The 16,540-nt window shown below is 39.5% G+C and overlaps 1 protein-coding gene across 1 annotated transcript; it reads left to right on the forward strand.

Annotated features, from left to right (window-relative positions):
* Positions 1-11,718: 11,718 nt before the first annotated feature.
* LOC123663965 lies at positions 11,719-15,811 on the forward strand. The gene is made up of 4 exons (XM_045598602.1): positions 11,719-11,918; positions 12,088-12,737; positions 12,788-13,415; positions 15,706-15,811. The coding sequence occupies exons 1-4, from the start codon at positions 11,719-11,721 to the stop codon at positions 15,809-15,811; spliced, it is 1,584 nt and encodes a 527-aa protein (XP_045454558.1).
* The last annotated feature ends 729 nt before the right edge of the window (positions 15,812-16,540 follow it).

Here is a 16,540-nt window from a genome sequence, read left to right on the forward strand (position 1 = left end):
TTGGTATTTGGGTAATTTAATAAAAGCGCAGAAAAATAAAAATGTTAAAATTAAAATACCAGCAAACAGCGCCAACGTCAAAGTCCAAGCCAACATCGCTGCTTCGATTGCTAAGAAGACACGATTACAATAAAAATAGCCTCGTGATATGTATTTATAGCAAATTTATTTTATCAGTTATTACATTTATCAATTGTTAAATACCTTAAGACAGATGGATATACTGATCGACATATTTATACATTCACATACATATACATATATATATATATATATATATATATATATATATATATATATATATATATATATAAATTACGCTTCGTGCTGTTTGTCCGCGATAGACTACTACTACTTAACCGATCGATCCAACTTCAAAAATTAGGCTATATTATATTTCGATATATATAATTTCTAAAATACTCATTGGTCCAATCAGCGCGGGGGCACCGGAGAGGTTATGTCAGACTCTTACTGACCAAAAACCACCACGTGTAAGCAGTCATCCGCCTAGGTGGAGTGAGATGGGGTCGCGCTAGCGTTTGCCACCTCGCCTCGATGCGGCGATGGGCCTGGACGAAACGAAACATCCAGGTCCCGGCACAAAGGTCAGCACCGTCGCTCACAACAGGGCCACCCTTCAGACGTGTGGGGTCATTTTGTCCGGCCGACCGAAGTCCCTCGACTGTCGGCCAGCAACCCCACTATTACATTAATTGAATTGTCAATTATTATAGAATTTGTAACAAGTCAATCGAATCTGTAGCGTGGTAATTAGAAAAATTATTAAATACTATTTTATTTCATAACTTTAGAGTTATTACAGTCTATGTGACATGTACGCATCAAGTGCGTATTTAACTAAATAATTACTTGTAAAGGCAATAAAACCTTGTGTTACCACCAGAAGTCAGAAAACGACGAACTTGGTTTGAATTCGTTTCCATAATTATTGTCACTGGGGAGTCGAATAAGAAAATTTTCAAGTAGCTCTTCTTCCAGTAGCTTGTCGTCGAGTAGCTCGGATGATAGAGTAGTAGATAATTTTAGTTTCGTTGCTAGAAAATCAAAAATAACTTTATTCAAAGAGGCTTCAAAAGCACTTTCGAATCGTCATTGTACAAATTACAATTTTAATGATTAATATTTTTAAAAGTAAAGCTACCGCCGAGAGGGATGGCTAAATTCTAGACTGCCGTAGTCATACAGTACCAGTCTCACAGTTGCACCGAATAATAAGCTTTTAAAGCTTTTTAAACTTGGAATTAGAATTTTGTTATTCTTTCTCGTGTTTACACTGCGGTACAAAAATTATTATTACGCTATTTATTTAATTTCTTAAATATTTATATTACAAGAAATGCCTGATGAGGCCAATTCCCTGTACCTACCTAGTTGGTGGTAGGGTAACTCAAAAAAAAAAATCAGTCAATATACACGACAAAATTATCAGTGGCCTATCAAAATACACATTTTAAATAACAAAAAAAAAAAAACAAAGTACATTGATCTTAATTAGTGTTGTGTTCCTGTGGTGAACAATGGCTACTTTGAGAGAAAGCTCCTCGTCTGAGTCGGGGATTGAGTCCGCGATGCGTTGGCAATGCTTCTAATGTTGTTGGCATCCATAAGCTACGGATATTATGAGGACCATACGTTCATTCGTAACGTTTATTATTGTATGGTACAGGTACGGTCTATGGTTGAGTGAAAGATGGCTTATGAGGGAAGATCATGAGGGAAACCAAATCCAATGAAAGTCGATCTAACACTAAGTTTATTAAAAATATTTTGAGTATATATAGGTAGAGATACAGACGTCATTTGCGTCAAGTAAACAACAATTTCACGAGGAACCCGCATCGGGCAAATAAAAATTTCGTAATAAATAACTAAATTTAAAAGATTATTAGTTTGCAAGACAATCAAATTGCTGAATGTGCAGAAACATTACCGTTATAATTTTAAAAAAAAATGTGTCTTATGACGGGGAATCACGGCTTTCGCACTTTCCCCGGTACGGAGGTAAGCTATAATCGCGTGAAAGTATCTCATGCACTAATTGTAAGCGCTTTCTTGATTTAAACATTTCCAGTGCTGACTACTCAATAGATTTCCGTACTGTATATATATGTTTATCGCAATCAAAATATAAAAATTAAACTATACTACTTATCAATCTTTTATTCAATGTTTGTTTCAGCAGGAATTTCCTGCTCAAAATACGGAGCAGCCCGACTGGGGTAGTACCTCGACCTTACAGAAGATCACAGCAAAATAATACTGTTTTCAAGCAGTATTGTGTTCCTGTTGGTGAGTAAGGTGACCAGAGCTCCTGGGGGGATTGGGGATTGGGTCGGCAACGCGCTTGCGATGCTTCTGGTGTTGCAGGTGTCTATAGGCTACGGTAATCGCTTACCATCAGGTGAGCCGTAAGCTTGTTTGCCGACCTAGTGACATATAAAAAAAAAATGTCGTCCTAATAATATTTATTTAATAAAATTATTTTCATTAAAATTTTAAATGAATATAAAAATTAATTTCATTAAAGAAGCGACGAAAAAAAAAACGATTTAGCTAAACAACGCTTATGCTATTGTAGCGCTAACGGTGCTTGCATCTTTTTGCATTACAATTAGCAGTCGCATGTCAAACTTCTGCCCATAAAATCTGACTCGACCGGAATATGTCGAAAAAGAAACATCCAAGCCGATAACCCTATAATGTATCGGAAATAATTTTGAATTTTCACTCTGATTATTAATTTTCGATAAATAAGAATATCAAAAAAAAAACTTACTAATTTCGGCAACGGCGACTTATCTGAACAGGAATGTCATACTGCTTGAGAGCTCCGGTATTCTGCACTCTAATGCCCAATTCAATTAGATTTACGTGCCAAATTTTATGTAAAAGTACGCAACCTAATACAACTATATTTCCGATATATTACACCCAGACTCAGAGTGGGAATCGAACCCACAACTCTCGGAGCAGAAAGCAGGGTCACTACCAACTACGCCAACGGGCTAGTCTAGTTGTACCCTAACCTACCTATAAGTGAAACATTACTCCTCCGAAACAGTGGTTTTTATGAAATTTTATGTGCATATCGGGTAGGTCTGAGAATCGGCCAACATCTCTTTTTCATAACCTTAAGTTAGAAGGGGGAGAGGGGGGTATAACATATGGCAAAACAACGTTTGCGGGATCAGCTGGTGTATTTATAAATCTAAAGAGTAATAATTGTAATACGATTTTTAATTACTGATTTAATCGATTAACCATTAAAATCTGAACTTACCAACTTGCATTCTTGGGAACTGACGGAGTTCTGAGAACATGGACTTGTAAACTGGCTGGATCGACTACAATAGAAGATAATTAAAAAAAGTGTGTATGTGTGCAATTCGCAAAAGCAAAAGTGAAACTTGTATGAAGTTGTAGGAAGATAGGCAGTTCCGATGTGTTTTATTGACGATGATCTCGGTTTCGTGATAAAGATCGTAAGCGCCATGAAAATCGCGTCACTCATGCGTTTTGAGCAGTAATGCTCTCTCCTTTCTGGGTCATGGTATTCGCATGTATAATCAAATCGAACGAACAATTTTGGAATTGTCTCAGCATAAATTTAAAGTTTTTATTAAAGCGTATTATTCGGTGCAGGATTACATCGTTGATAAAAATGTGTGGACTTAGTGACGCTGTATTTTATGCAACATGTTACTAATTTTGTACTAAAACACAGTTTATATATTATTTTTCAAAAGAGTAACTGCGGAGTTTCTTGCCGATTCTTCTCTGCAGAATCTACATTCCGAATCGGTGGTAGCTTTATTTTTACAAAACTAATAATTTATTTTTAAAGTTTTAATTTGCAAAATGAGGATTCGAAGATAGGGTTTTAGTTGTATTAGGTTGCGTACTTTTACATAAAATTTGGCACGTAAATCTAATTGAATTGGGCATTAGAGTGCAGAATACCGGAGCTCTCAAGCAGTATGAAATTCCTGTTCAGATAAGTCGCCGTTGCCGAAATGAGTGAGTTTTTTTTTTTTGATATTCATTATTTATCGAAAATTAATAAACAGTGTGAAAATTCAAAGTTATTTCCGATACATTATCAAATAGAAGAGTGTAATGTTGGACCAGAAAATCGTTTTTTCTTTTCTTCTAAAAACGTTTATGTCAAAATGACAAAAACAATATAACTCAAATTAATTTACTCATATATATAATGAACAGATATAGCCTTATAATAAAGATAGTATTTTCGGTCAGCATATATTTTATAATACTTCTGTTTTCAATTTATTGATTAGTTATCACATTACAACTTATTAGCATTAGTAAGCTTATTATCAGTAATGTCAATTTTATTTATCTGATAAATCTATCATAAATATCTGTGACAATGAGTTAATCTGTCTTGAATTTTTCCATTATTTTATTACTATATAGCGATCTCCGTCCATCCATATTTTTTACACGATAAGCAATCACCAACATATCATGCAGTAAAACTCTTTCCGAAACCATTGCATCTTATAGTATAAGTATTGTTTCGATAGATTCAATAGTTTTTATATTTGCAGCTTCACTTTCTCTCCGTTGACTTCTACGGTTTTGATCATGAAATCAACACCAATTGTAGCACCCTGGCCTGGTGGGAACAAATCTTGCGTGAATCGTCGCACCAAACAAGTCTTACCGACCCCAGCGTTACCCACTAGCACTACTTTAAAAAGAAACTTGTAATCCTCCATTACGAGAACCAAATCACATTTGTCGAGAAATAGCTGAAAGGAATTATTATAAATTATCTACCCCGTTTACTGTTACGCTTTAGTAATTGACAGACATTACACTAAGATATGATGTTGATAGAAATCAATCCGATTATAGGACGATCAAATAAACATTATAGATAAGATAAATACTTCGACTAAAATTTCACATCTGTTTTAGGAAGAACTAACTACGAGTATAAATAAAATGAAGTAATTGTCATAATTAAAATAAAAGAAATTGAAACGAGTGAACTCAAAATTGACAATAAAGAGACATATAAAATAATACTCACTAATAAAGGTAGTATAATGTCTCACACTAATTGTATTTGCTCGCAAACGAAAAAAACCGATTTCAATTACATCGACAAGTAATACAACGTAGGAAGACGAAAAATATAGTCAAGTAAATACGCGTGTACTGTGTGGCTACGGTAAGTAAGAATATAGCCACCCCCTCTCTTCCCGTGATTCTGATTCGTCATTTTTGGCGTGAACTTGTGGAGGCCTATGTCCAGTAGTGGACTGCGAAAGACTGATGTAGATGTGCTGACTGTACATTTGTCGCCGGGGCAAAAATGATCATATGGTTGGAAAATGCTTTAAAGATATTTCCATTTGTAGTTCGCTACAGTTATAGTTCGCTAAAGCGAGTTACAGCACAAAGGGCGATACGCCTATTATCTTTATATGATTAGGTTTGGTAAAGTGACTGGCGCTTTAAATACGGTGCGACGCTCGTGCTGGCATTTCACACCGACTTCGTCCAAAGCCGCGGTGCGATCTTGCTAGGTGACACTCTTGTGACGAACGGACATCCCGAGCCTTCCTAAAGGGCTCCCCTTTTTCTTTCACGGCTGGGTCTCAATACCCGGCCACCCCACCTGGTGATGCTTTCAAGGCCGATAGGGCCAACAGCAATACGCAATCCGAAAAAAAAAAGAGCGCTGGTATTATTTTTATTCGAATCGTTCGACTATTAACATTACTATTGATTAAATATTAACGCTAGAATTTGTAATCATTGAAATATTGTTATCGAGTGTGACGTTAAAGTCATTGATAAAAGTATTGTAAAATTTAATTAATTATTTTGTATCGAAAAAAGTTTCATTATCAAAAGATTATATATCAATAAGATATCATCTAAAACCATGTCGCGTATTTTAAAAGATGACTTGCTTAGGACTTAAGCTTAGGATTACGTGATAATTTAAAAAAGAACAGGGTGGTAAAATCAAAACAAGTACTTAAGCGGTACACAAAGGGAGGTCACAGAAAAATTTTGTTTACGGGCGAGTTACGATTGTTGCAGCCGCAGATGCCAAAAAAAAAGCAATTTAGTTATAATAATTTATTACATTATAATTAAACTTAATACTAAAGAGGTGATTCCCTACTGATGTTAAGTAGAAGAATGATTTAATAAAACGAAGTTGAAGAAAGGTTGGAAACCTTGAATTGGAAACGGTGTGGCCGTCGCTGCGGTGGTCTCTGCGGTGGTCGCTTTCCGTTGCTTGCCATCTTCGTCCGAAATGATGTTGAAATCTTGCACGTGTGCCGAGGTTGTGGGCACACCTGGGTTTCTTATATTCAAATATATTGTTTAATTATCTTCGTATGAAGTTAAGTCGGAGGCACACTGATACCGTGGGGTTAGGCTAGTGTAACAGGCGAGAATTTTTTTACAATCAAGCAATAACAAATACAATATATAACAAACAAATCGATCGTATTTATGCTCAAAGCTCTAAGGAAGCGTCACAATTAGTCAACAGAATTCAATGTGGGCATTATCCGACTTCAGTGAAAGTTTAGTGGGGTGATAACTATGAAGGAGTGACTAAGCCGTAGAGAGAGAGAGGGGGAGAGAGAGAGAGAGAGAGAGAAAGAGAGAGTATCAAAATTAGTAAGAAGGAATAGCATTGGTAGGAAGTATTGAGAAGGTAGTTAAGCCCCTTAGCAATACTATGTTCAGTAACCAAGAATGATTCTTTCAGCAAGACTTGGCGCTGGGCCGTAAAGCTCGATCCACTCAGCCTCGGTTAAAAACCAACGACTTCATCAGAGCTGGAGACTGGCCGTCATCTAGCCCCGATCTTAATCCGCTGGATTATGCTAGATATGATTTATGGTTAGTTTTAGAGAGTATGGCCTGCTCTAAATGCCTATTTAACGCCGTCATCCACCGAGGTACCACGACGCCGGAGGCGTGGTCCAGGAGTGTGGTGGTGCTGTTCTTTAAGAGAGGCGATAAGGCTCTGTTAAAGAATTACAGACCGATCTCACTTCTGAGCCACGTCTATAAGCTGTTTTCGAGGGTTGTTACGAATCGTCTCGCCAGAAGACTCGACGATTCCAACCACCAGAGCAGGCTGGGTTTCGAAATGGTTACAGCACCGTGGACCACATCCATACTGTTCGGCAGATTATCCAAAAGACGGAAGAATATAATCAACCGCTGTGTATGGCATTTGTGGACTACGAGAAAGCCTTCGACTCTGTCGAGACCGAGAGAGATGTCATATCGACTGGCGATATATCGAGGTACTAAAATCTATGTACGACGCGGCGACGATGACCGTTCATGTCAATGACCAAAGAACAAGACCTATTTCCCTCCGGCGCGGGGTAAGACAGGGGGATGTAATATCACCGAAACTGTTTACCACTGCGCTAGAGGATGTTTTTAAGACCTTGGATTGGGGGGAACGGGGCATCAACGTCAACGGTGAATTCATCTCTCACCTTCGTTTCGCCGACGATATTGTCATCTTTGCGGAGACGCTGGATGAGTTAGGCCAAATGCTGGCCGGCCTAAACGAGTCCTCCCGACGTGTCGGTCTCTGTATGAACTTGGATAAGACGAAAGTTATGTTTAACAACCAAGTCATACCGATACCGGTATCGGTCGATGGTACCCTTCTCGAAGTTGTTCAGGATTATATTTACCTAGGCCATACTATCCAACTAGGCCGCAACAACTTCGAGAAGGAGGCCGATAGGAGGATTCGGTTGGGCTGGGCGGCGTTTGGCAGACTCCGTCGAGTCTTCACTTCGAAGATTCCGCAATGCTTGAAGACGAGTTTTCGGGAGAAAAGTTTTCGAGCAATGCGTCCTGCCTGTGTTAACATACGGAGCCGAGACGTGGACACTGACCAAGGGACTGGTCCACAAGTCGCTCAACGTGCAATGGAACGGGCTATGCTTGGAGTCTCTCTCAAAGACAGGATTAGAAATGAGACTATCCGCGAGAGAACGAAAGTAACCGACATAGCCCACAGAATTAGCAAGTTGAAGTGGCAGTGGGCTGGTCATCTGTGTCGCAGGACCGATGGCCGTTGGAGTAGACGGGTCCTAGAGTGGAGACCGCGTCTTGGCAAACGCAGTGTGGAACGTCCTCCGGCCCGTTGGACCGACGATCTACGTAAGATTGCCGGTGTAGGCTGGATGAGGATTGCGGAAGACCGGGATGTGTGGCGCGAACTTGGGGAGGCCTATGTCCAGCAGTGGACTGTGATAGGCTGAAGTGAAGTGAAGTGAAATGCCTATGTTGGCTATGTATATATATATATCTATATATATATATATATATATGTGTGTGTGTGTGTGTGTGTTTGTATGTGTGTGTATTTTACTTTACTAATTCCATTATTTTATTTTATTTATTTCATTTGGACAAACAGTTGTTGCTTCATTACAATTTTCACATAAAAAACTGAGCTTAAATGCGTAACATTTTAAGTTGTCACAACATACACAAAAAGAGATGTAACACTAGTATTATTAAAAATATTATATCTACAAATTGAAATATAGATGAGTATAATTAAAAATAGATGTAGTAAAGTTAAAAATAAACATAAACAGCAAACATAAACATCATTTATAAGTAATTAATCCCTTAACAATCCCAAAACAACTTTTTTGAAGGCAGGTACTTTATCATCAAAAACATCCACCTTCTCACATATAATATTATATATCTTGGATATACGGGATATGGCAGAGATTTTTCTTGGGTTAGTTCTGGCAAGCAGCTGATGCAACAAACCCGAATTTATAAGCCCTATCGAGTTAATAAGATTCTTTAAACTATATTTAAATTTGGATATCTTTTGTGGAGTATAGTTTCGTATATTAATATATTGTTTGTATATATTTCTAATATGTTTTTAACTATGCAGTGCAGTATATCATTATTAAATGATTGTGACGGTTATATAATAGGTACAATTTAAAAACCTTTACAGAAACCTAACAGTTTTGTTGACAGGCGAATTTGCGTCACTCAAGTTTTGCTCAGTAATTATATAATAGTAATCATTCAATAACAATAAAAATAATCTATTGTAATAAATTGCGATTAGTTGATCATAAAAGTCATATCTGTATTGGTACACAGCAAGCTCTGAATCACTCGGAAAAACGCCGAAAAAAATCCCGGAAAGAGATCTGACTGCGCTCAAAGCAAAGTAAGCTTTTGCCTTTAGCAAAGTTTTTTTTACGAGGAGTCCGAATTTGATAATTATTTTTTATTGGAAAGGCTACCTCGAAGTTGATTGTCACCTAGGAGGCAAGGAAGAAGCGCGGCACGCAGCTTGCTTGGCATAGGCGTGGGAAAGAGCAGTCCAAATTTTTTAAACTTTTGGCGGTAATAATAATTATGATATACCTTTAAGAAATCCTTGTATTGAGCCCTTTAATTTGAAATCCATATTGTAGTATTCGAAAAAAAAAAAAAATATTATCTACAATGGCTTCGCACAGCCGCCATGTTTGATATTTTTTAACGTCACCTATTTAAGAACACTTGGGCTGCTAAGATAAATCTAATGATAACTTAATATGTATTTTTTTTTATGTCACTAGGTCGGCAAACAAGCGTACGGCTTACCTGATGGTAAGCGATTACCGTAGCCTATAGACACCTGCAACACCAGAAGCATCGCAAGCGCGTTGCCGAGCTAATCCCCAATCCCCCCAGGAGCTCTGGTCACCTTACTCACCAACAGGAACACAATACTGCTTGAAAACAGTATTATTTTGGTGTGATCTTCTGTAAGGTCGAGGTACTACTCCAGTCGGGCTGCTCCCCAGTCAGGCTGCTAAATCAGTTCAGCGCTTCTGGAAATACAAGAATAGACTTCAGTTACATCGAAAGTAAGAAAATGCAACTTAACAGGTGGTCAAAAAAAATTATAAATTAAATACGCAGTGATAGTTCAAAAATTAGCTATTGGATAAAATTTTATAAAATGTAATATTAATAATAAGCTGTATCTTAGCTGTTCTTTGCCTGCTTACTTTTCTTAAATGTTGTAACGTCAGATGGCGCCACTTTCTAAGCAGCTGTCACTATATAGACTTTTTACTGTGCAGTATGTGAAGTTACAAATAAAGTTTTAACTAAGTTCAAACTAAAAAATTTTGTTTATTTACTTAATCTCAATATTAGGATTACACCTTATTCAACAATACACCTTTTTTAGAATTTAGTAATTAGTGATTAAACGACTTCAAAATAAAATTGTGTTTGCTCACAAACGAAAAAAAAAACGACTTCAATAACATCAACAACAATACAATGTAAGTAGACTCAAAATAGTCAAGTTAATTCGCGTTATCAAAAATTATTTAAAAAGTAGTCACCCGATCAACACAGACATCAGAAGTCATCAAAGTTATTTAAAAAAATAACTGCTACTGCCCTCTAGTGGATACGAACTGAACGCGTAACATCATTTGATGTCTTATTAGGTTCAGATAGGTGGCGTCGCCGGGGCGCCAGAGGGTATCCATGATGGATTTTCCCCACGTAAAAAAACAAGGTGGTGTCGCCACCAAACACACGTAGAACGCGCGTAGGCCGACGAAAGAAATAATCAAGCGAATGCGCATTATTAGATATACCCCAAAAAGTACTTGTTAGATCTCAATTAAATTTTAATGGGACCACATGAGACGCAGCACCTTCCGATTAAAAAGAGAATCATCGAAATCCTAGTAAAAAGTTCTGAGGTTTTTTTTAAATTGATTTGTAAGATTAAAAAAAGCATGTATTACACTAGCAAAAGTCCTTAGGCTTGTCCGAAAGTAACAGTAAGTAACATAACACTTTTTTTTCAACGTTTTGATGTAACGGCAATATTTTGTCGAAAAATTAGAAACAAGTTAATGTTGTTTTTGGTAGGTAGAGCCACCTAGCGTGTACTATAGAAACTACAAAGGTTGTTAAATTCATGTCAATACTACTACATTGCAAACTGACTAGATGGTGCTCGAACGGAAATCTAAAGCTGCAGTGGGGGTTGCAGTTACTCGCGTCCGTAGGATGTACCAAGTCAGGTCTTAACCCTCTTTACCCTACACGTGACCCCTGGGTGGTGCAAAACGAGTAACATAGGTGGCAGGCTTCGGCCGTGGCTAGTGTGACCACCCATCGAGCAAAGACGCGCCGCCAAATGACTCGTCTTGCGACACGACTTGTCGTGCCGTGAGGCGCCTCGTGTTCCGGAACGATGCTCGTAATAGCCAATTATAGGGGAATGGGTATGTACAGTTGCGCTGCGTCTAGTGACAGGATCCTGATCTGCGTAGTCGTTGCGCCGGACGTCTCGACCTGGAGGGTAGCGGGATCCGAAGCACGGTGCACCGCTGGCTGACCGCAGGCAGTAGGGGGCCCAACTAGTAGGTTCGCCACCTATGAAAGGCTGCCCCACCACCTAGCGAAAAATCCAGGGATGGCTTCCATCGTGCCGGTTGGCGACCGGTGAGAGGACCCGATGGCGATTTCCTGGGGGGTTCGGGCGTCCCCGCAGTCTCCAGTCGAGTCCTCTTTAGTGTGGCTTCTGTACGGATCGTGGAGTCTATAGACGTAGCGCCTCGTACAACTACCATTTCCCCTCCTATTCACCCCTTGACCACAATGAAGTACAAGAATAAAAGTAAAGTTAAACAGCGGCTGCACCTCCTCTCTCTCAAAGTGCACCTCACCAACATACGAGGATTGCACTCAAATCTCGTTGCAGTCCACCATCACCTGGAGACTGAGAAGCCGCATTTACTTTTTCTTACAGAGACGCAAATCGGTAGTCCAGCAGACGTAGCGTACCTGCAGTATCCTGGGTATTCGCTTGAGCATAACTTTAAATCTCGCGCTGGCGTCTGTATGTATGCTCGTAATGATGTCTGCTGCCAGCGTCTGCGTAATTTGGAAATACCTAACCTTTTCATCATGTGGTGTTTATTGGACACGGGTGTGGATTGTGTATGCCTGTACCTATCGGTCGCACAGCGGTGATCGGGAGACAACTCGAATGTTTGACTATCTCAGTGAGACGGCTGATGTGGTCCAACGTCGGTATCCAGCTGCCCAAATGGTATTTCTGGGGGATTTTAACGCTCACCACCAGGACTGGCTATTCCCATACCAAAATACCGACCATGCCGGGAGAGAGGCGCTCAAATTTGCCCTGTCGCTAGATCTCACCCAGCTGGTCCAAGAAGCAACACGAGTACCCGACGTTGACGACCACACACCTAATTGTTTGGACCTTCTGATGACAACTGACCCAGACCGGTCCTCGGTATCAATTGCGGCTCCCTTAGGCACATCTAATCACTGTGTGGTAAAGTCAATATCTAACTTTCACCCTCCGGATGCCAGTCCTACCGGAACCAGACGTGTGTGCCGATATAAGTCGGCAGATTGGGATGAGATGCGACACTTTTTCGCATCGTACCCCTGGCGGAGTACTTGCTTTTCTTCGTGTGATCCGTCAAGTTGCGAACAAGCAATATCGGGAGTGATACGTCAGGCGATGGAGTACTTCATTCCATTTGCTGACGTATCGCTTGATGTCAGGGTCCCTAGGTGGTACAATGTAGAATGTGCTGAAGCTGCAGCCCGTAAGGACTCAGCGTTTGCAGCATGGGCTGAAGCCCGTACCCTTAAATCTCCGGACATAACTACAAAAAAAAAGCTTTCAACTCAGCTGCTAAGTCCTACAAAAAGGTTCTCAAAAGGGCTCGTTACGACCGCATTAATCGCATTGGAGCCAAATTAGCTTCCTATCCGTGTGGAAGTAAAGCTTTTTGGTCGCTGTCTAAGTCGGTGGAAATGAATTTTTGCCGTCCCTCGTTGCCTCCTCTGCTGAAGCCAGATGGGTCGCTGGCCATTACTGCGACAGACAAGGCTAACCTTTTAGCAAACCTGTTAGCGGAAAATTCGCACCTTGATGCTGGTAGTGCCTCACCTCCTCGACATCCAGCTTCCAACTTCGCTATGTCCGATATATGCATTCACCAAACGGTGGTTTTGAGAGCGCTCCGCAATTTGGATACGAATAAGGCTAGTGGTCCTGACGGGATACCAGCTAGAGTTCTTAAAACATGTGCTCCTGAGTTGTCTCCGGTCCTAACGCGCTTGTACCACCTCTCTCTAAAATCAGCTCAGGTTTCTAAAGCTTGGAAGATTGCCAATGTACAACCTGTACCTAAAAAGGGTAGTCGTGCCGACCCGGCTAACTATAGACCAATCGCTATCACCTCCATACTGTGTAAAAGTTTGGAGCGCATACTGAACGATAAGCTCCTTGCATACCTTGAATTGAATGACCTCCTGTCGGACCAGCAATACGGTTTCCGCCGTAACAGGTCCACGGGGGATCTTTTAGTGTATGCCTCGCACATCTGGGGCGAAGCCTTGGATAAGCACGGAGAGGCGCTAGCCGTCTCACTTGATATCTCGAAGGCATTTGACCGGGTCTGGCATGAGAGCCTATTGAGTAAGCTTTCGACTTACGGAATACCCCCTAGCCTGTGTGGCTGGATATCAAATTTCCTGAGTGGGCGATCATTTCGGGTGGTCTTGGATGGCTCCTCGTCTGATTTGAAGGCGGTTGATGCCGGTGTCCCTCAGGGATCAGTTCTCTCTGCAACCCTCTTCTTGCTTCACATTAATGACCTCCTCAAGCCCGGTATCTTTGGACACGCGGACGACAGCACTGTTACGGAGAGATACATGTCCAGTCCCCGAGCTAGTGGGGCTGAAACTCTTGAGCATAGAGAGGCTCTGGTTGAACGTGTTAAGAAAAAGAAAGTAAAATATAAATAATAAACAATTTATAATATATTCATACTTTATTAATCTAAGAATTATTGTCTGATCAGTGAAATTAAATACTTTTATCTTTAAGAAGCGTATAATGAATTAAATATATTGTAACAATTTATCACTAATATTATTACATAAGTACTTATTCATTATAATCATATGTATAACATAACTAATACATAATAATACTTATCTTTTTCCCCGAGAGCTCCGCACCGGTCGACGTGTCAAACAAGAATCCCCCAATCGAGTCCGAACACTCGTTTTATAGACGACGACAAAAAATTATAGTCCTACCCACATGTTATATTATCAAATATTACATTTCTTTATTTACACTTTAGTATACACCAAACAAGAACAAAATAAACAAGCAACATTAACAATAATAATGTGAAACAACTCTATAGACATACATACATTCCTATAATCTGACACGGCCATACTGACAAGTACTTCGCTCTCGAAGTACAATTACAAAATCCCCCATCAACAGTGATTATTTATTATATCATTATATATTACTAATTAATTATCACATAGATAATACTTATAGGTACATTCGTTTACTTAGTTTCAATAATCGTTTTATAATCATAATGCTGTAATCAATAATCAGACCTTACTGTGCAGATCAAACACCCCGCAGTCAGTGAAGCTTAATCACTCGCAGCCAGTGAATATCATACAACAGCTAAGGTTCCAATTCATCCATAATCCGTAATAATACAAAATATATCCATAATCCTTAATCCATAATCCATCCATAATCCGTAATACATAATCCATTCATAATCCATAACAATACATAATATTTTATACTAATTATAATAAATCCTAACACACTAGAACTATCCAACTAGGCTGCAACAACTTCGAGAAGGAGGCCGATAGGAGGATTCGGTTGGGCTAGGCGGTGTTTGGCAGACTTCGTCGAGTCTTCACTTCGAAGATTCCGCAATGCTTGAAGACAAAAGTTTTCGAGCAATGCGTCCTGCCTGTGTTAACATACGGAGCCGAGACGTAGACGCTGACGAAGTGACTGGTTCACAAGTTTAAAGTCGCTCAACGTACAATGGAACGGGCTATGCTTGGGGTCTCTCTCAAAGATAGGATTAGAAATGAGACTATCCGCTAGAGAACGAAAGTAACCGACGTAGCCCATAGAATTAGCAAGTTGAAGTGGCAGTGAGCTGATCATCTGTGTCGCAGGACCGATGGCTGTTGCAGTAGACGGGTCCTCCGGCCCGTTGGACCGACGATCTACGTAAGGTTGCCGGTGTAGACTGGATGAGGATTGCGGAAGACCGGGATATCTGGTGCGAACTTGGGGAGGCCTATGTCCAGCAGTGGACTGCGATAGGCTGAACGGTATAATAAATCTTCTACAACAGCGTTTTGCCCAGTCCACTCTCCAGGCCACAGGCGAATTTTTTTCTTTTGCAATAATGTTTCTTAAATTTCTAATACCCTTTAACGAGAATCTGTCATTATTTAATATAGTCCTAATCTTATATGGCCTTGATTTACATATACAATATCTCCTACACTATAATCCATGTTATCTCTACGTGCTTGGTCAAAGCGATCTTTAAATTTATCAGCAACAATATTAAGACATTGGTGTGCTCGCCTACGATCAGCAGTTACGTCAATGATATTATGATCTTGTATTACCTCATCTAATTGAGCTTGTATACACGGAATGTTACAGTTTCTACCAATAAGCAACCTAATAGGTGAAAAGCGGGTCGATTGCTGTAAAGCAGTGGTTAAGGAAAGTTATACTTTCCACAGAACGCTCGGCCAGTCTGACACATCGGTACAAGAAGAATTTGTTATTGTAGCTACGTACCGTTCGACTTGGCCATTCCCCCGGGGAGTACCAGTCGCTACCATATGATGCCTAGTTTGCCATTCATCAAATAACTGTCGCAATTGTCTTGAACATAATTGTGTTTGCATGTAACCGAAAAAAAACTACTTCAATTATATCGACAAGTAATACAACGTAGGTAGATGAAAAAAATAGTCAAGTAAATACACATTATCAAAGATTACTCCCAAAATAGTTATCAGATCTCTATAAAATTTAAATGTGACTACATGATAAACATCAGCTTTCGATTAAATTAAAAATTAACAAAATCGGTACACCCAGTAAAAAGTTATGTGGATTTTCGCGTTTCCCTCGATTTCTCTGAGATTCCATCATCAGATTCTGGTTACTTTATCATGGTACCAAACTAGGGATATCTACTATTCAACAAAAAAAGAATTATTAAAATCGGTATATCCAGTAGAAAATTATGCGGTTAAATACAACTTAGATCGACGAAAAAAAGCGTCAAGTAATAACGCATTATTAGATATAACTCAAAAAGTAGTTTTTAGATCACAAATAAATTTAAATGGGACCAAATAACACACCACCTTTCGATTAAAAAAAAAATTGTCGAAATCGTTCCACTCGGTCAAAAGTTCTGATGTGACATACATATACAGTCGAATTGAGAACCTCTTCCTTTTTTGGAAGTCTGTTAAAAAATTAGTTCCACGATCGGTTATAATTGAGGATGGCGTACCGTAGTCCGTGAGAGAACTTCGTTAAACCTCGACTAGTTCCTCGGCA

Source organism: Melitaea cinxia, chromosome 21, assembly GCF_905220565.1.
Source record: "Melitaea cinxia chromosome 21, ilMelCinx1.1, whole genome shotgun sequence".
Lineage (NCBI taxonomy): Eukaryota > Metazoa > Arthropoda > Insecta > Lepidoptera > Nymphalidae > Melitaea > Melitaea cinxia.